The sequence below is a fragment of the Amblyomma mixtum genome, chromosome 3 (assembly GCF_055824585.1).
Source record: "Amblyomma mixtum isolate Tamu chromosome 3, ASM5582458v1, whole genome shotgun sequence".
NCBI lineage: Eukaryota > Metazoa > Arthropoda > Arachnida > Ixodida > Ixodidae > Amblyomma > Amblyomma mixtum.
The window spans coordinates 258930613-258951399 of record NC_143014.1 but is presented as its reverse complement, the minus strand read 5'-3'; the positions used below and the strand labels follow the sequence as shown (position 1 = coordinate 258951399).

General features: G+C 44.8%; 2 protein-coding genes across 15 annotated transcripts in view; both read left to right on the top strand.

Annotated features, from left to right (window-relative positions):
• The first annotated feature begins 1 nt into the window (after position 1).
• On the top strand, positions 2 to 17438 carry LOC149354536 (uncharacterized). 6 transcript variants are annotated; one of them, XM_089583371.1, is made up of 6 exons: positions 2 to 620; positions 2880 to 5136; positions 12676 to 12814; positions 12916 to 12996; positions 13168 to 13305; positions 17410 to 17438. In XM_089583371.1, exons 1-2 carry the CDS (start codon positions 579 to 581, stop codon positions 3795 to 3797), a joined length of 960 nt encoding a protein of 319 aa, XP_089439497.1. In that variant the 5' UTR covers positions 2 to 578; the 3' UTR covers positions 3798 to 5136; positions 12676 to 12814; positions 12916 to 12996; positions 13168 to 13305; positions 17410 to 17438. The 6 variants fall into 6 exon arrangements, with proteins under 6 accessions (XP_089439497.1, XP_089439498.1, XP_089439494.1 ...); XM_089583372.1 differs by having other exon boundaries at positions 43 to 620; positions 4701 to 5136; XM_089583368.1 differs by lacking the exon at positions 2 to 620 and having other exon boundaries at positions 1947 to 3862; positions 4701 to 5136.
• The window catches only part of LOC149354535 (kynurenine aminotransferase-like), a 158134-nt gene continuing 154774 nt past the window's right edge, over positions 17428 to 20787 (top strand). For 5 of the 9 annotated variants that reach the window (XM_089583387.1, XM_089583382.1, XM_089583385.1 and 2 more), the window contains exon 1: positions 17428 to 20743. The gene's annotated coding sequence lies outside the window, so the exon portion shown is untranslated. The remainder of the gene's footprint in view (positions 20744 to 20787) is intronic. The other 4 variants (XM_089583388.1, XM_089583383.1, XM_089583380.1 and 1 more) reach the window with 3 other exon arrangements.

Genomic DNA, 20787 nt, shown 5'->3' with positions numbered 1-20787 from the left:
TTTGACTGTTGACAAAAGTGACGTCATGTCATGTGATCGCACTCTTGGGCATCGTCTGCTCGTGTGCGCCTAGTCACGTGACCAAACTAAACGTTGAAATCTAGTTTCTCAAAGATTTGTTATATTTTGTATGCATATGAAACGTTTGTATAGATAGTTTTGTAGAACAGCTATTTACTTTTAATGCTTGCGTACTAATCGGAGCGAAAGTGACGTCCACAGTACAGCGAGCCAATGAGCAGTGGCCTGGCTGGGCTTGCGCTGAAAAATAAACACGCGGGCCGGCCATGGCGAAACTGAAACTGTCTAAGAACGTTGCCTCCGCTCATGCCTCCGCTAGAGACACCGTGCTAGTGACCCCACATTTTTCTTTTTCCCACCCTAAAGTCAAGCGATCACAGCGCCACTGCCTTCTAAACATTTGCTTCTAACACTAACCGTTTAGCGTTGCTATTGTAGATTGACAACCAACAACCAAGGTACACGTAAGCACCATTAATTGTTGCAGCCATGGAGGTAGCGGTTGGCTGCTGTAACCCCGTGGTCGTAGTTCCTGTGCAGTCTTGAATCAATGGGTGATGCCGCGCAATGTCGCTGTCATTCTTGGCCAAACAGAATGTGTAAGTGTCGACTGAAGCAATTTTGGTACTTTTTATGGGGGGTAACTGAATGTCTCGATGCACGTTTCACTAGCCTGTGATGGTCGAGCGTAATGCGCTGCGCACTATCGCCCCTGTACTTGTTAGTGTAGCCTGAGTGATTCCCCGGTCGGCGAGTACTCCATGGCATTTTTCTTTTCAGGCTAATCGAACGAAAGTCGCTAGCGCCTGGTTAATGCCGGCCCGTTGGCTGTGTGCGAAAAGCGAACGTTTTCTAGGCCTAAAATGCCGGAGTCGAGGGGAGGGCTGCGGCGTAATTTCGACCACGTGGGGTTCTTCATCGTATGCTGACATTTCGCAGCGCACGGGCGTTTCTGAATTTCGTCTGCATCGAAATGTGGCAGTCACGACCGCGACCCGATCCCGCCACCTTGCCGTATGAGCCGCAGCGGCGTCTGACTTTACACGAGGTCGAAAGTTTTGTGGGCCTAACATGTCGCGCGGAGTAATTTCGACCGCGTGGGGTTCTTTATCGTGTGCTGACATTTCGCAGCGCACGGGCGTTTCTGCCTGCATCGAAATGCTGCAGTCACGGTCGCGATCCTATCCCGCTACTTCGTCCACTGAGCCACAGCGACATATCTCTGACGTGTCACGGCGTCGAAATTTTTCTATGCCTAACATGTGGCTGTATCGCGTGTTGCGTAAATCAGAGAAAATCGAAGAAAAAAATTCTCTCGGCTTAACCGCGCGTTTGTTCGGGCTCAAATTTCGCACAGAGGTTGCATTTGGTGGTCAGTTTTGTTTTATACCACATTTGGGTGGGGTACTTGCCTGATTCAGTCAGAATTATTTGGAAAACCCCATCGTATGTGGCGACGACGATCCAAAACTGAAAGACATCGCATCAATGGTACCCGTGGCGCCATCTCGCACCCACCGGAGAAACCCAGCTGTGCTAAGTTGGTGAGCAAATTATCTTTGCTTGGTGCTCTCTGCTGCGAAGCAGCGCAAGACACATGGCGAGACATCACCGAAAATGCGATCGTACAGCGATCCAGAGAAGGCCATGGCCGTGACTTGGCTATGCGAGGCCAACTCCTCCCCACCGCCCTCCCCGGTAGAGAGCTCGTTTCTCCGATGGGTGCGAGATGGCGCCACGGGTACCACTGCTGCAAAGTCATTCGGTTTTGGTTCGCCGTCACCGCATACGATGGGGATTTCCTGATAATTCTGACTGAATCAAGCAAATAACCCACCTAAATATAATAGAAAACAAAACTGGCCACCAAATGCAACCTCTGTGCAAAATTTTAGCCCGAACAAACGCGCAGTTAAGCCGAGAGAATTTTTTTTCAATTTTCTCTGATTTGCGCAACAGTCGGTAGTTGGATGCTGCGGAGTAATATCGACGACGTGGGGGGTCTCCAATGTGTGCTTAGGTTTCGCATCACACAGGTGTTTCTGAATTTCGCCTCCATTGAGGTACGGCAGTCATGACCGCGGTCCGATCCTGTTACTTTGACCTCTTAGCCACAGCGGCATCTGTTGTGTCGTGAGGTCAGAAAGGTGCTTGAGAGCGAAATGATGGTTAATGGTGTTTTTACCGCAAGGACATCAAGGCCAAAGAGCTCCAGAGACATTGGATTAACCCAGGATGAGACATTCATAGAAAGTGATAGAGTAACAGTGGGCATAACATTACCTGGCAAAATTGAGCAACCTAAAAATTCAGCACTGCAGCACAAAACTTTGGGATCATGTCAGCTGTTCACTCTAGAGGTGAATAATAGAACCTCAATTTTCTTTTAAAAAGTTGAGCATTCTTTGCAGTGGGACTAATGAATCGGGTGCAAGGAGAAGTTTAGGGATAAGTCGGGTGCACTGTTTGTGCATTTGTAGAAAATGTGCTGTCCGGTCGTTCTCGCATCGATTACACTTAGTGAGGGTGTGCACAACAAAGTTGCTATGCCCACATTTATCACATACAGGGTGAGGGTTTGACATAAGTAGAGATGAGTGGATCTGATGTGTATGGCCTATCCTCAGTGTGATAAAGATGAAGTGTGGCAAGTGCGCTGCACGCACTCGCACGCACGGGAGTGGAGAAGACGACGAAGTAGGATAATACAGATTGGCTCGACCGTATGCTACGTGTACTGTTTCATTCTAATTATCATTACTTACGATACAACATATTTTAGCGACGAGGATGCTGTTTTGATTCGGGACCTTCACGTGGCCTGCTCACCTTCCGTCATGAGCTTTTCTGGGCTTCAGCCACCACCGCCTTTCCTGCCGACTCCTGGTCGTTCTGCCCTTCCATGGGAGCAATGGGAGCTGGCGTTCCGGAATTACATGCTGGCCTCTGGTGCCTCTACTCTGGGCGCGGACAGGCGGAAGGCCATCCTGCTGAACTGCATCGGACTGGAAGGTCAGCGCATTTTTTATACCTTGGCGCCGCCGTCGTCCACTCCAGCGCCTACAGCAGCTGCATCACACTCCAGTGACGAGGCGCCCCGCCTTGACGAATTTGATGCGGCGATATCCATCCTGTCGGCGCATTACAAATCGTCCGTGAATGTAATCGCCGCACGTCATCGCTTTCGGCGTCGAGTTCAGGCTCCAGGAGAGACAACCGATGAGTATGTCGCTGTCCTTCGCAGCCTTGTCGGCGACTGTGGCTTTGGGACCATGGCGGACGATATGATCAGGGACCAGCTGGTGGAGAAGACCTCGAGTTGCCATCTGCGTGAGCGCCTACTCATGGAAGGCTCCTCCTTGACTCTGTCGCGCGCCGTGCTCCTTGCTCGACAGTGCGAGCAAGCTTCCCGTGAAGCCAGGGAATTGGCTGAGGAGGACGCTCCAGTACATCGTGTGAGATGCGAGCGCGGATCGAGACAGACACCACCCCCGGCCCATTGCTGCAAGTGCCAAAGTCAACCATCGCAACCTGCTGCTGCAATACCAGAGCGCATGTGCTACCGTTGCGGATCTACGGCCCACCTGGCGAACAACCCTGCATGCCGAGCCCGCAACCGCAAATGTCGTCGGTGCGGCAAGATGGGCCATTTCGACTCTCTTTGCAAGTCATCCGACCGTCCTGTTCAAGTTCAGCAATTTGCAGATACTGCTGACACATTGTCGAAGCCGCTAAAACGGCAGTTTTTAAGCTGGTGTTTCCAGTCACTGATATAAGGCTTAATCGTCTGTTTTGCTTCGTTTCAGTTATTTTTGTGTTTAATCTGACATCTGTTATCCAGGTAAGGAGTGTGGGTAATATCCACAGGTCCTATATTTTTGGATGCAAATGTTGTTGCCTTGTCACCTTCATTTCCATGTAATAGTGGCTTGGGACCCAGAAAATTGTTGATTGCAGGCCTTATTCAGTGACTTCGTGGTACACCCAAGCACCGTCATGCATATTTATTTAAATGACAGCGCACTGGCTTGCATATTTCTCATTGCACCCGAAAGGGCCGGGACAGCACTTGTGAGTCCATGTATATGAGGTTTTGTTATTCTGTTTCTTAAAATCTTATATACTGCCATGAGGGTTGCGAATGTTTATAAGCAGGGAAGATAGTCACGTCCTTGCTTATGGTTTTAGTTGCCGAGAGTGTCTTTCCAATAATTGCACATGTAACAGAATCTGCTCATTTGTCAATCTGTCAATCTGTGTAGAACTGTTCACGACTATTTTGCTTGAAGGGAAAGAAGTGCTGTTGAATAGCTTGCAGTGGGCTGTTCCTGTTTGGAACAGTTGGGAAAAATTTATCGCCTTCAGTGAGCAGAGGTAAGCATGGAACTTGCGTCACATTCATGCATTTGGTTGGGCAGTTGTCAAGGGGCCCTTCAATATGATCAGTAGAGACCAGATTTTAGGCAAATGCCTATATTTTTCAAGGCACCATAGGCATACCATTTTTACATATGAGCATGAATTAGTTGTTCACGACAAGTTTAATACACATTTTATGGTGCCTATAAATGCCTATTTTGGGCGCCAGCGCCTATAAATGCCTATTTCCAACGTTGGTGCCTAAAAATGCCCTATTTTGAAGAAAATGGCCCTGATATACGTTGTGGTTTCGTTTTCAGATTCTCTTTGTTTTCGAATCCATTTCGGTTTCGAGTTGAACGCACGCATGGCAACATTAAATGACTTCAGTCAGTCCGCAGCCGCAGGGCTATGTGGAAAGGACCATGTGCTGGAAGACAATCAGAGTAAGGCTCTACCGGACACCCCACATCATCAAAGTCTGCCTGGAGGAAAAGGAAGCCAAGGCTGCTGAGGAGAGGAACCAGAAGCAAGGGCAAGCCAGGGGCAGACCGCAAGAAAAAAGTCCCCACCAAACAAGCAGAGGTGAAGCCCGGGCCTCTACCTCCACATCTCGACCCAGGAGTGCCTTGCAACCTAGAAGTAGGAGCAGAGAGGCGCCACTCCGAAGCAAAAGAGAACCAGGATCAAACCCCTTGGCGGAGAAGACCAAGTACCCAGGGAAGAACACACCGCAAGCCAAGGCGTCGATAGCAGGTAGGTCGGTTAGCTTCGGGGGTGTGGTCTCCAACCCAAGTAAAACGCTAGAAGCAAGAGTAGGTGAGAACACAGCAGCCATACGTCTACTAACTGAGAAAATAGATAAAATATCCAAGAAAATTTATGAGCTCGCGCAGAAATTTCAGCACTTCAAATAGCTGGAACCGCTACTCAGACCAGCCACCCCGTTGGCAATCCGCAAAGCAGGTGAACCGAGCGACTCTACTGAAAGCATCTCAGAAGAGATGAGCGTAGACCAAGTCAGGCCTGCCAAACAAAAGTAGGATGAAATGACAGCAGTTGAGAGCCCAATTAAAAGGATAGTAGCAAAGGAAAATGAAAAGGTCTATCAAAGAACTCAAACAGCATGGGGCTATCCTCAGCGCTAGGCTAGAGGACCTCGAGTCGGTAGTCTGCAGTAAACTTGAACAGCTCACGAGGCACATCCAGGTCATAGGCCAAGCATGTGACGTTACCATCCAAATTGATGGCCAATAGCACGTCAAGAATATGTAAGTGGAACTGCCGCCATCTAGCCAGGAAGCGATCACTATTGCAGCAGTACATCCTCAGCCAGGATTCGCCACCTTTAGCATTTGCAGTGCAAGAGACAGGATTGAACTAGAATCGTGCTATCAGGGGTATGCCACTAAGGATGGCAACGACACCAAGGTAGTAACATGTGCTAACAGCAACGTCGCGGTATTTCAACGCGACATTGGAAACCAAGAGACAGAACAGTATGTGTAGAAACTTTAACTGAAAAAATGAACAGGGGGAGCATATTCCTTCTAAATATTTACAGTCCACCCAAAAAGATGAAAGTCAAATTTGGTCGCATATTCAGAAGGGCAGTTAAACTTGTGGGGAAAAATCCCCTGGCCACTATGGGTGACTGTAATGCCCGGCACCAGGAATGGGGTTATGTAAGCAACAACGCCAAGGGTCAAGCCCTACTGGATGATATAGTAGCAGCTAATTTCTACATAGTGAATGGCATCTCCTGTCCCACGAGGACTGCAGCAGCGTAACTGCGGACACATCTCTCGACCTTACACTATGTAGGAACACTGGCATTGTGAAATGGCGGAACCAACAGGAAGATGTGGATAGCAATCACTTTCTGCTGAAGCTTGAGCTCAGCAGGAAAGTCAGTGTGAAACCTAAAATCTACAGGCAAGAGAAGCTTACGGATTGGGATAAATTCAGAGCTATCAGAGAAGAACATGAGCATGGCGACATAAGCTGTATCCAGAACTGGACGGCTGTGCTACTTGAGCATATAGAAAGAGCAACTGAGGAGGTTTTCAAGTAGATAACTCCCAAGTTAAAATGGACAGCAAGCTCTTCAGCATGCACAAGAGGAAGGAACAGCTAACTAATCAGCTGAAACGCCAAAGGTGGAACAGAAGCCTAAGGAGGGAAATAGCATGACACAACATATAGAATTAGAAAGGTACACACGAAAGTTAGTATCTCAGAGATGGGATAATAGATGTGAAGAAATGGAAAAAAGCATGGGAAAATCCAGCACATGGCAGTTGCTTAAATTTCTTATAGACCCAGAGAAATCAGACGGCTATGAAAACTGAATATAAAAGCTAGGTACAAGTTTAATGGCACAGATGAGCAACTTATTGACACGCTCAAGTAACTATGTATTGCTCCCCCTGGGGCCGCTAAATATGAGGACTATAAGGGACAACCAAATGAAGAGCTGGATGCCCCGATATTAGGAGCCGAAGTCAGAATGGAACTACTGAAGCTAAAACGAAAGTCAGCCCTGAGGCTCGACAGAGTAGATAACAGAATGCTGGAAAACCTGGATGAAGAATCGATAAATAGCCTTGCTAGGTATCTCATCCAAGTAGTAAGGTGGAAAGTTGGGCGAGTTGAATCTTATTCATGATGAAGTTAGCACCAAAAAGGAGGATCAAAGTAGGAGAGAAGATGCAACACGCTTCTCTCCTACTTTGGTCCTCGTTTTTGGCGCTAACTTCATGAATCTCATCCAAGTGTAGAAAGAAGGCGCAGTCCCTGAAGAGTAGAAAAAGCCCAAGATCACGCTTATTTATTTTATTTATTTAAACAAACTGCAGGTCCTTTTCAGGCCCATGCAGGAGTGCTTACAATGCATCAGTGTGATGAAACAGTAAAAACAAAAATACAGAGATGTTCTCTGATGGAAATACAAAAAGAATAGGAGAGAATTAAACAGAAAATTCAATTTTTTCAATATGATTAACAAATAATTTCACAGACGTACACTTCACTGCATCTTCAGGCAATTTATTCGAATAAGATATAGCATCTGGAAACAGGGAGTACTTGTAGATATTTACATGGCTGACTGGTTGATGCAGTGTTTTACTAAGGTTAGTTCTAGACGAGTGTTTGAAAGGAGGGTGTAAGTATTGTGAATTTGTTATTTTGAAGTGGCCTTGAAGAAGTTAGAACAAAAAATTTAAGCCTGAAATGATTCTTCACTGTGACAGGCTTTATAAATTTGATTGAATTATTAGACTGGTAGCGCTAGTTTGCTGTGAATACTTTGAGTAGACAAACCTTTCTGCTGGTTTTTGGATGCACTCTAATTTGTTGATTAAAATATTTTAATGGAGGCTCCAGACTACAGCATATTCTAGGGTAGGTCTGATGAGAGTTTTATAGGCAGTGAGTTTAATATGAGCCAGTGTGCAACGGAGCTTTCTCTTTAAATAATTTAATTTACCTTCAGCTTTAGAACAAATGGATTTGATATAGGGTTCCCAACACAGGCTAGATGTTAGGATGAGTCCCAGATACTTCACCTGATCATATTTTTTAACCTGTGTGTCACCAAGTGTGTATAAAACTTAGAGGCTGCTTCTTATTGGTGAATGTGATGCTTTGGTCTTATCTGCTTTAAGTTTCATTCCCCAGGTCATACGCCAAGCATGGATTGATTCTAGGGAATTGTGAAAGAGAATTTGATTTTCTAATTTTTTTACAGCTATGTATATGACACAGTCTGCAAAAAGGTGAAGCTGGATTAATGAACTAACACAGTAATGAATATCATTTATGTAAATGAGGAACTAAAGAGGTGCAAGAACTGATCCCTGGGGTACACCCGAATACACATCCAGGTTCTGCGAAATGTATTCACCTATTTTAGCACATTGTTTTCTGTTCTATAAATAGCAGGAAATCCATGACACAATGTTGCGATCAATGCCAAAAGATAGTGAGGAACAACATCAAATGCTTCAGAAAAGTCTAAGAATATAGCATCTATCTGGTTGCCTTCATCAATTGTGTTAGCGATGTCATGAGTCATTTCAGCAAGCTGCATTACTGTTGAAAGCCTTGTTCTGAAACCATGTTGTATTTCATCAATAAGGTTAATATTTTCTAGACATGAGATTATGGCTTTAAAAATAATGTGTTCCATCATTTTACAGCTTGTGCTTGTTAATGATATTGGACGATAGTTATTCAGTTCAGTTTTAGAACCTGATTTGTGTAGGAATTATTTTGGCACAGTGCCAGTCATATGTAATTATGAGGGTTTGTAAAGACCCATAAGATATGAGTAGCGCCTGTGTTGTGGGTAAGTTAGCACCTGTGTTGTGGGTGTATTCTCTCCCCTTTTGTCCATCGTCCTGGTTTTGCGCTACTCTTATGTTATGGATTAGTACCGACTTGCCAAAATTTCCACCCTGATGAATCATATTTTGTAAAGACCTTGTGTAAATTATATGCAGGTATTTAGATACTTAGACGGGCTAAAAATGTTTTTGAGATAGAATCAGGACCCGGAGATTTTTTGTGTCAAGTTTTTTCGCTCACAACGCCAACGACGACGACCACGGAGTCTGTGGACCGGAATCCTTAATGCTATAGAGAAGGGATTCCAGCTTCACTAATGGTTTGCTCTGTTATGAATTCCTTGATTGTGTATAATGATAGAGAAGTGTGGGAGGCTGTTCTGGTAAAAACGGACTGACAAAACTTATTGAATTCATTCACAATATCAGGTTTACTTATGGTGTCATAAAATCTGTAATCATGGAACCAGTTGACTGCTCTTCAGATAAGCACCGCCAAAATTTGTGAAGGTTGTGGGCCATGAAAGATGGCAGCGTCAAATCAAAGAAGCGAGTTTTTGCATCTCGGACTGCTTTGTAAGCAGTTAACAAGACCTGTTATGTCATTCTTGTTTTCTTTTTATCGTTGTCACCTTATTTTTTTTTTAAGTTGAAATATTGCACGTTATCCACAGGTACTTCCTGTTTATGCATTTTTTCAGAGTGGAACGTCTCTTTTCGCAAGTATGTACAATGTTTTTGAAACAGCACCACAGTTAACGCACATCCGTCAGTGCGCTGAATTTGGCAAAGCTGTACACAAGTGCATTTAGAATTGCAGGGTCATCTGCATGCTCATAGTCCTTGACAAAGGTTGGCAGTGTTTTCTTCTTTTTGCAAGTGTTTGATATGGGGCATGATAGTACTAGCAATTTGTGGTCAGATATGCCATCTTCGATACGCACTGAACACCCTGGAAGTGTATTGCTAACAAAAATGAAGTCCAGAAGTGAAGAGGAAGATGACAGAACTCGAGTGTTATCGGTAACAGCTGATCTAAGGAAAAATCAAATGCTGTAAATAAAAGTGTTTCCGTGCTTTGGCCATTTTTTCCTTGTGAAAGGTCTGCCCAATTTATCCCCTGGCAGGTTAAAGTCCCCCGATAAAATCAACTTAGTTCTTGAATTAGTGTGCTGGGACAGGTAATAGTACATTTTTTCAAGATAATCTGGAGGGGTGTTTCGGGGTCGATACTTGCCTCCCAGTAATATACATTTACCGGAATATGTTATTTTGCACCACACACTTTCATGGTCATCAATACCTGTCAGGACTGAATATTTTGTTGTTTTTAATAGCTACCCCTATCTTTGCGTAGCAATTTATACGTTGATGGGACAACTTCGGAATTGCGTACCCCTGCTTGTAACCTTGTTTCTGTAATAATTATAATGTTAGGATGGGGTCCCAGAATTAGCTGCTCGAGGTGACCTAACTTATTTACTATACTTCTAGCATTAAATGACAGGATTTTTTGCGTTTTGGTTGGTCAGATATGATTGCTGTTCGAGCTTGCTGCTCTTTGAGTTGAATTTGGCTGGTGTGCCTTGCATCATCAGCCCTTCTTGTTATTTCGATTCTTGTTTGTTGTGTTTCATCCCAAATTAAAACCTTGCCATTGACCTTTAGCTTGTCAAAGGAAAGTGACACCTTCGCCCCAGCCACCCTCTCGCATTCCGATGAGTGCCATATTTTAGTTCATAAGTCTCATACCCTTTTTGAAAAATATTAGAACCTTTTAGTTTGAAACAGCTTGACATAATATCCGTTTTCTCTGCGGAATTGAAGAGCCAAACTATGACTGGACGTGGTGTTTTGCTCTTAGGATTACCTATCCTGTGAATTCTTTCAGCCAATCTCACTTCCATGCCCAGCTTGTCTCTGAAGATTTCTTGATTAATGTGTTCCTGAAGTGATTTAGCATCCTCCTCCGGTTTATCGATCACACCGTAAATCACTGAATTGCTGCGCCGACTTCGGTTTTCTAAGTAATCTATTTTTGCTGTTATACCATGAATGTGTTTGTTTGTACTTATGTATAGTCTTTCACTTTCATCAAGTCTTGCTTCGCATTTCTTCAACTGACCTAAGTCGTTTTCAATTGTTTCAATTCTCAACCTCATATTATCATCCGTTTTCTCTATATGTTTTAGGTTTGTAACTAACTCTTTCAAAGTTTTGTTTGTTTTTGCTTGTTCTTTCAGAATCTTTTTCAGTAGTTCATTGCTAGGATGAGAGTCAGAGTTGAGGCCTGGGTTGAGTTCAATGTCACCGGATGCCAGCAGTAAAAGCCTAATGACACTATAACAGTCACAAAGCATGCTCAGGAGAAATTGTGGACCTGGTAGCACCATCAGGGTTGTATCTTTTTCTCTAACTGAGGAAACAGAGTATTTGCCACCAACCTGTATGACAAAAACAAAGAATTTGAGCATTGGTCTCTGTTCGGAGCCACCAAGCCTACTGAAGTGTCCAGCTGATGGGATCCTGGTTACATTCCTGCGTGGGAATGGTTCCATTGGCATTCCAGCAGCAGCTCGATGATAGCGGCTCTCAGGGCTTGCTTCGATGTAGCGCAGATTACACACATCTTCTTGGAAAAGCAGCTGTTTTGCCGCCACTGCCGATAAACTGTCTTCCAACAGGACATGCGCGCAAGGCAAGGCATGCAGTGGATGATGAAAACCTGCATGGAAAAAAAACGAGGCCAGAACATTGTCATGCAGCCTACCAAGAGACTAAAATATTGAAAGAAGAAGTAAAAAAAAGAAACCTAGAAATCAGGAATTTGAAATCGAAATTGCAACTACAAGAGGAAATTCTGCAGCTACGCAGGCTAAATGTGGCCTGCAAGAAAAAATTCTGGCCAGGATTGACGGGGAAGGTACATGGCCGAATGCATTTGGCACTAATCTAAAGCAGTTAGTACTGGGATCGATGCTATATATATGACATGTATATAATGAAGTGTAAAACATGTCAATAATAGAAATACTTCATTTACTCTCTCTCGAGTTTCCATTCACGAAGGCTGGTTTCTGGCCTGAATGTCAAGTAAATAACTCTTTCCATGAATGGAGGGTTTCAAATTTTGGTACACTTGCACACAAAACTGCTATGAGATCAGAGTCAACGTTCAAGGGAAGGTCTTTTGTTATTAGAAGTTGAAGTGCCAAATTTTGGTTCTCTAGTGTTTAGCAGTGCGTAACACATATCAGCATGCATAGCTGCTCTTTTATTTAGTTTGGGTTTTGAAACAAGCTGGTTTGATTGCTACGAATTAAAATGGTGATGCACCGATAACATCATGGTCTTAGCATACCTTACCATCAATCACTTGTTGAAACTTCAAAAGCTTAAAGCAAGAAATTCAATTATAAATTATCAGCAGTCATTGGCAAACACTATACAGTCGTCTGAAAATTTTCTGCCTGAACTTCTTTAAAAAGCAGTTGGATGTAAGATAAAAGGTAGTCTCAGAAACATTCACCAGTTATGAAGTATGTGGTAGAATATTTGGACTGCTTTTAGTTTTTGTGGGATCTAGTTGTGCTGTATTTGGCAGTTTTCTATCCGGTTCCTAGTATGCATACTGCAGTTGCAGAATAACTGAATTTGTTTACCAAATTTTTCATTGTGTTTATGCATGTGCTAACACCCAGCATAGGCATCTTGTTCACCCCTCCTGTCACTCGGCCTATATAGCAACCACATCGGATAATAGCAGTGGCAGACCCCTGTCGCAACATGCATCCTGTAGTGTAGCAAAACCGTCGATAGAAAGTTCATTTCAAGTTGACGACATGGTTGGTTAAACTGCATTTTAATCGACTGCGTGCTGATCCATCTTTACAAAAGGCTGAAAACGCTCCATGTACATGTTGTCAAGAGATTTTTTTTTCTGTAGGTGGACATCGGCCAAGGGTTCTACATACAACGAGAGGCCTGGAGATATATTCAAGGCCAGCAGAAAGACTCAATATTTATAAAGGAGTTGAGGATGGCCATTTGGAAGAAGGAGGATTTAGTGAATAGGTCGCTGCAAGGTAAATAAGCATGTATTGTATCTTATTTCTAAATCATAACCACTATTTCTCATCCTTGTGAATAATTGAAAGCTTGCAATGTTTATTTTGTTTGTGTGCAGGCAGAAAATGTCCGCGGTTTCCAGGCAAGGCAGTAAAGAACGAGCTTTCTCCCTGGACCCAGAAAGTTGACGTCATGCGAGGTAAGAGTTGAATGGTGTAGCACGTGATGCAAAATATAGTGCAGCTTGTCATAGCACCGGGGGGTAAGTAAGGACAAATGAACTGTTTGGTTGGCCTTGTTTCATTTTTTTGTTTTGGGTGGAGGGAGTTTGTCTTTTGATATAAAACACTCTACATTAAGCTTTTTCTAGGGGGAACTTTATTTCAGAATGCTACAAAGCACAGCTGACAAGGCAGAAGGTACCAGCAGGGTTGTTGCCAGCTGCCGCAAAGAACCTCGACCACTTTATTGCGGAAGAGCTGGCAGATATCGAGAAGGAAGTAAAGAGGTAAGCTGCTACTTTACAACTTGAATTTACAGTGAAGCCCACCCACATTTAGCCTCGCCTCGCACCCCTACGACAAAGCCTTACTCCATTGTTGTTTTTACTGAAACAAGGACCTAATAACAAGGCATAAATATTAGCTCTAGAATTTTGAGCCGTCTGGTTTGACTGGCATAGTCAGTCATTGAAATTGTGATCCTGTTTACTATTATGATTCTGGCCCGAAAGGGTGTCTGGCAGGGAGCACATTTACTTAAGGGGGACACGGGTCTTAGACGCGAAAAAATCACCAAAAAAATCGATTTTTGGAAAACTGCATTTTTCGAATCTACAACAATTATTCTACCGATTTGCCAAGTTTCTCATCTCCTCGATTAATACTTGAGCTGTAATATCAATTAATAACAAGCCTCGAGGCTAATTTCGAGCCAGCGTTCACGCCAAAACAGCGTGTTTTCAAAAAAGTACAGCTTCTGTCTCACGCCCGCGCTCATGGCGGTCTTGGTATCGTGTGAAAGAGCGGTTTTTCCTCTTCAAATTGCGCGCGCCAGCTCCCTGTTCCGCCGCCGATTGGTTGAATAAAAAATAAATAGGTACCCACGCCCGTTCCTATTCGCTAGTCTGTGCATGTGACAAAAAGGAATTGCCCGATTGATTGAGCTTGCTTTCCATCGTCTGCTGCGTGCTTCGAGATGCGCCTGGACGTCATTTTCAGGGTTGCCAGGTTTGGCTACTTTGCGCCAAATTGGCTACTTTTGGGAGCTCTTGGCGACAACAATTTGAGCTTGGCTACTTGGCTACTTTCTGGCTACTTTTTGAAGTGCTATTTATGAACACCATTATCCTGTTGTACCTGCCTTGTTGTCGATAAATGGGGAACAATTTAGCGGGGTTAGGCCAAATGCGAATTAGTCGCGCAGGCACTTCGGTTTTCACTTCGATTTCGGTTCGAGACTCGATTTTACTCGTCAAGCAGGCTTTCAGACAAAGATCGGCGACTTAATCAGACTTGAGCTTTGTCTTAAGGGCATGACGAGATAGCATTAATGGGTTAATGCCCAGATATGTGGAATCGGCCATTCTATACATTTACTGATCGCTGAGAGTCCTACCACTCCTGGCACCGTGGTACAGTGGTTAAGCAATACGCTACTGCCCTGCGATGGCAGGTGCTGCCATTGGTGGGGCTTGTGCCCAGGTTGCTCTTCCCAAGCAACCAGTCTCAACCAACCAGTAATTTGACTTCCACAAGCCATGGTGGGGAGAGTACTCATAATCTGGTAGGCAGTGCTTCACTCCTAGAGTTCCACGTACGCCTTCACGTAGTACTCACAAGGGCTTCACATTGTTTACCCGTCACAAAATCGCGACATGTCCCCTCTAATGCTCACGCATTAATAACTATGACTGCGTCAAAAGAACACAAAGTATTTGCTCTGCCGAAGAGAAAATTGTTTATTCTGGTCACTTTTCAAGTCATGTCATAAATACCTCTTATGCTTCCAAGTACAAGCACTGTTGCCCCATAGGTTGCCCCCTGTCTTTAAACTGTAAATTTCCTGCCTCTGGTGACGTTTTTTGGTGTCTTGGCGCCAATTCTGGCTACTTTTGAGACCTTGGCCATAGACTGGCTATTTTTGGCTACTTTTATAATTTTCTTGGCTATTTTTTGAGATTAGGTGCTGGCAACCCTGGTCATTTTGACTAGTGCTGCCGGCCTCGCAAATTTCGATGCTTGGAGGAAGGACCATGTTTCTATGTGATGCCGACACCGCTGCCTCAAGGCACAGATACGGCAAAAAAAGGGAGAAGCCGTTAATCGCAAATGTCAAGAAACGTTCTCCAGCGTTGCAAGACATCAACGACGAGCGAAATTCAGCGTCAAGTGCCGGAGTCAATGAGCCTGCGGTGCCCGTTGTGCAAGTAGGCCTAGTGGGCCCGCCGGGTGGAAGTGTTCCTGATGTTGGCCGTGTTCGTCGGGATACAGCAATGCTGACGCCTTGCGGTGTTGCGGAAGCGAAGAAAGTAGACTAAATACTGCAAGAGCTGCCGTTAACTGGAGCTGTCGTTATCTACAATCAGTGATAAAGTGCCGACACTTCACGCTGAACCGATAACGCCGTCGCTGGCGGTGCTTAGCCAGACAGCGAGGAGTGATCAGGGCGATTCCTGCCGCGTACAGACAGCGTAAAGGCTGAACTCCATGTACGCGAAAACTCACGCGAACGCGACAGCGGCAAGCGACGAGCGGCACCGTCGCGCGAAGCGAAGTACCCGTGTCGCTTGTCCTGTCGCTCGGATCTGCACTCACAGAAAATTTCGCTCGTCGCCCGGAAGTTGCCAACGCGATTAGCCAATAGCAGCTAACCTGGCAGCGTACGTCACTACCGAGCCTCTTGCCGGCTCTGGCAAAGATGGCGCTGGCTCTGGCCGGGAATCTTGCTTCACCACCGATTCGTCGTTGTCACTACGCTGTGCCCCACGTTCAGGGCAAACTAAATGCTCACGAAGCTTTCGCTTTCTCTGAACTTGCGTCAACCACAAAATTTTAGCGATAAAACACCCCAGATTTTCAGATTGCTTGTGTTTACTGTGCTGCTAGGCTTAGCGAGTATGCGTCGTTTGAGGTCAGAGAGCGCGCGAGGTTCAAACAGGTGTGCGCCCCACGTTCAGGCAACATGGCGGCGCCCGTGACAATAACATAAAATGACATACAATGACAAAGCTGTAAACACGTTTTAGTTGACATTTTTCTGCCCAAAATTGTAATCCTTGCAAATAATGTGACTCTTGTTATAAACGCAAACAGCTTTGCGGTGTATTATGCCAGCAACACTGATCGCCGTCTCCGTTTCGCGTTCGCGTTGTCGCTATGCATGGAGCTTGGCCGGTGGGCGAAGGAGCGACAGCCAGCCGTCGTCGCCGCGCCACCTCGTCGCGTCGCTTACTTTTTCGCGTACATGGAGCTCAGTCTTAATCGTGACTGTGCAGATGAAGAAGCGATACCTAAGCAGCTTCCATTGACAGCCAGCAACGGCGCGATAGATCGAGCTTTCCGGTAAAGTTGGTGGTGCGGCGCCAGCAGCGGCCGCGAAACGGCGTCCCGAAAAGCGCGGAATCGGAAACCTTGACGAAATAAACTTCTCAGTGTATTGAGGGGCAAGATGAGCAAAGAGCAGGTATCGTTTGTTAGGGGCTGGCTACGATCACAGCGCCGTTTTGAGGTAGAACCGCGCGCCGCAACTTGGGAGAGGTCGCAGTGCAAAGGCACTCATCTCGGGTTCCAGCCTCCAGACTATGCCATCTGTCCGCCGGCAATTTCCTTATTGCAAGCGCAATTATGTCGACGGGAAAGGTTCTTCCGCATCAGAAACGAGCCAGAACTCACTTCAGTGATTTCTAGTTACTCTTGGTGCCAAAAAAGTAAGCCAAAAACGTTTTTCTCTGATTTCTCAAAGGTGCAATTTTGGCACATTCAGAATTTTGGAGGAGCGATATCTTCAGTTTTATATCAGTTATTAGTATAATTCTTTTTGTGCTAGAAAGATAAATGCACAGGTTGTGCAATAAGGCTAACTTTAAGCCATTGCTTCTTTTGGAAAATATTTGAAATAAATCTTTTGTCTCAGTCATCAAAATGAGCTCCTTATCTTTAATGTTTGACCAGCTGTAACTTTCGTCCAAGTCGTCCTAGAATGCTCATTTATGCCTTATTGCACTCCTTGGTGACTCTAGATCATTTATTCTCCATGATAATTAACCAAGCTTCCTCCAAACTTCCATGATGAATATAAAACTTCCATGATAAATATGAAGCTTCCATGATGAATATAAAACTTCCTGGTGCAAGAGGAAGCCATTTGCAGTAGAATCAGCATATGAAAATGTACAAACAGTGAAAATTTGGTGTAAATCTGTCCATAAATAAAGAAAATAGTTCTAAGAGGGGTATCCCCCCTCAAAGCACGAAGTGGTTGCAGATCTCCAAATTAAATAAATTAAACTTCCAGCTTTAATGCAGGAAATATTGCTTAAGTATTTTCTATTTTTTTGGTAGTTTGAGATCCTTGAACATCGCACTTTTTTTTCATTTTAATATTTTTTCAGGGCCTCAAAAGATAACCATTGAGTGGACGCACACCCATGCCTTGACGCATGGTGCTCGCAACTCGAAGTCATTTACTGGACATGGTCCTGCTTCTGCAATGTGATCTTGCCACACCTTAGTGCTTGTCGTACACTGACTGTGCATCGAGCGGCATGCCGACAATCGCCTGCGGTTTGTGAGTACGATGTCACATATTATTCGAACGGCATAGCATCTGGTGTTGAGGCGCGCAGTTTGCCTAGCACCTATTGCCGCGCGTCGCGTCAGCTGTACTCTTATACAAGGTGTGTTTAAAAAAGTATGAAAGTAATTTTAAAAAGAAAATAGTCTTTTGAGGTATACCATATTTAGTCGGATAATAGGCGCACTTTTTTTTCTCAGAAAATCCGGCTCAAAGTTCGGAGTGCGCCTATTACGTGGGGTAAAATTTCCAGAAATTTTTTGACTTGCAATATTGAACATACCGCATAAACGCACCCGTGTACATCTGTTAGGTACAGGCTGGCAATGCAGGCGGTGAAATTAAAAATGCAGTCATGGGTAGAAGGTAATCGGATGCTCGGAGAACTTCCGAATGGGTTCAGAAGGGGTAGGCGCTTAGATGATAGCCTGTTCGTGCTTACCCAATGCATAGAAATAGCTAAAGCGGAAAACAGACCTCCATGTAAGGGCCCCATATCCATGTAAGGGCCCCACCCAAACTTCCCACGACTCAAGTGGGAATAGCCTTCGAAATGCACGCACCGTGGCCTCCGTGATCGGCTCTGGCTGTGAGCAACGGGCACTCGATCGTGGAGGCCTCAAGCACGCGCAGGAGCTTACAGGTGCCGCCCATGGATGGCGCCCGAGACTAAGGCCATCATCAACTTTTTTCTCCGTCGCGAGCTTTCGCTATCTATATTGGCATCAGCATCACCAGCCCAAGGTTTTTTTTTTCTTTTTTTTTGTGTGGTTGTGGCTGTGAAAGGCTCGGGATCTGTGGTAGCATAGTTGTAGTTGTAGCTTTCGTGTGCTGCCGCCGAGTGTTGCTAATTTAGCACGACGGGCAAGCACGTTAATAGCTACAGGGCTGAAAGTTTGCTGTCGAACACGGCAAGCGTGTGGCAGGCCGGAAATTGACGTGGCCGAGAAGTGTGGCTGTTGCGACCGTGGTGTGCCAAAATTTTCGTATGTGACTTTTAGCGCCGTGGTTTTTGTGGACCTAAGTCGGGGAGGTTTGCGGCTGGAGTTGAAGCTTTCCAAATAGACGTTTAAAGTGAGCATCCCTGAGAACTGCGTACAGCTGTTCCATGCGATGTTGTACGTGCTGTGGGTCCATAGCAGTTGTGATGCCAGCAGTGCTAATGAGGACTTGTAGTCAGTTCAGCAAAAACTTCGTTAAAATAAAGATTCGGGGGAGAGTGGGGGGAGGGGAGGCGTCAGTTTGCAATTGTGTAAATACAGTATTGATCACATTTCTAAGTTCGGGGTCCACCTATTATGTGCGGAAATAAAAAAAAAATCTGGTTTTTCGCGACCAAACTGGGGGTGCACCTATTATGCGAGTAAATGCGGTAAATACGGCTTCTATGGTATATCAAGTGATACCAGGGCTGGCGGGCATCAGAAAACAGTTTAATAATTGGTGGGTTAACTAAATGCTGACGGATAGTGAGGCACCGGTTTGCACTTCGAGGTTTGTAGCGGACTGTTGATAATAGCCACCACATTTTTTTTGCAATTTAGAAAATGGCACATTGCACTTGGCACTATGGCTCAATGAAATCTGGCAATCTCTTGCCAAAATCACGATTAGCCTTTTTTTCTGATGCGCGTCAACACCTCTAGCTGTTATTATACCTATCGGCCAGCCACGGCGAACGCGCAGCACTCCGATTAGCCGCAGACACCCTGCCCGGTGGCCGCTTTCTCTCATTGAATTTAAACCAAGCTAAGCTTAGCTTAGCTGGTATGTTTACTTTCCTTTCTAGTCTCATGTTTTGTAAGGGTGTGCGAATTTTCGGATAATAAATTCGAATATTTTCCTGTTTGATTCAATAGACGAATGAGACAGTGCACATTCAAATTTATTCGAAACTAATCGAATATTTTTTGAAATAGTTTTCATCTAATTGAAACAACAGCAAAAAGACTGCTCCAAAAATGGCCGGGGAGGGCGTGTTGCAGCATTAATAATGCTCAAGCGTGGCCTCTAAAGTTAGCCAATGCAACAGCAGAGTTTAAGGAACCATTCTGCGCTGCCCGATCTCTGAGGCCACAACTCAGCTCGCGCCCTTCCTATCTACTGAGGTATGGTGATATTCATTTGCTGTGTCGTATGCAGTAATAGAAGTTAATTTTCCTCTGCGTATAAGATGGTGGTGCGAGTTGAAGGTACACTGAGGACTGTTTCAAGTTGAAAGCCTGTATCGATAGATTACCGCGTTCTAATGAGGGACAGCTTTTATAAGTAGGATACAACCTTAATTATCAGCAATTGGTTACAATGGACAATAGTCCGTCGCATCCTGTATTGCTACCCTGACAAACCGGAACAGTAAACGATATCAGATTTAAATAAATTCTTGAGTTTAAAATTTCGTACTGTGATTATGTCCTTCTTTAGGCAACAAGAAAAGCTTTAACAACAGACTACCGGGGGTTATCGATAGCAGACCGTGTTGACGTCAGCACTGCTTTTCGTGCCGGTTCTTGGGGTAAGGATACAAACAGCGATAACGGAGTTTATTTCTGTCCTGACGTCGCCAGTTTAAATCAAACAGTGAAAAAATTATCCATTTTAAATTCCATTTTTGCTATAATAAATTCTTACCTTTGCTCCCAAAGCAAACACCAACATAGCAATGCAGAAAGAGCCATGAGGTCGATTTTTACTGCATCAGCAAATAATTAAATGGAGTTGTCTTCAGTGTCACTGAGTGTATCGCCCCCTCCTAATGGGAGCCAGTGTTTTACATTTGGCAGCTCTTATTTCATGAATTGTAGCGGCACTGCCAGCTCTATGCTATTTTCGGTCACATGCCACAATTCCAATCAAATATACATAAGAATTCGCTTCTTTCTCTGTTGAAAAAATTACTATACACAAACCTCTGTCTGTCCTGCCTCTTAAATGCGAGAAACCCGAGCTTGTCATCCGGACAATTAGCTGCCACAGATGCAACATGGTCTGGACCCTCGACCTTCAAGCAGCATTCGCATAGATGCATGGGGCTCGCATGGAGGGGCCATTCAGTGCCATCGTAGTACCGCTTCAGCAGGGACACCCTCTACGCATCTCCGCGCCCACGATGCTGACTTGACCAGCGTGTTCAACAGTCATCTACGGCTAATGTAAGTGTGACTTCTGGAGCTCTCACATTGCCACCTATTGCTTT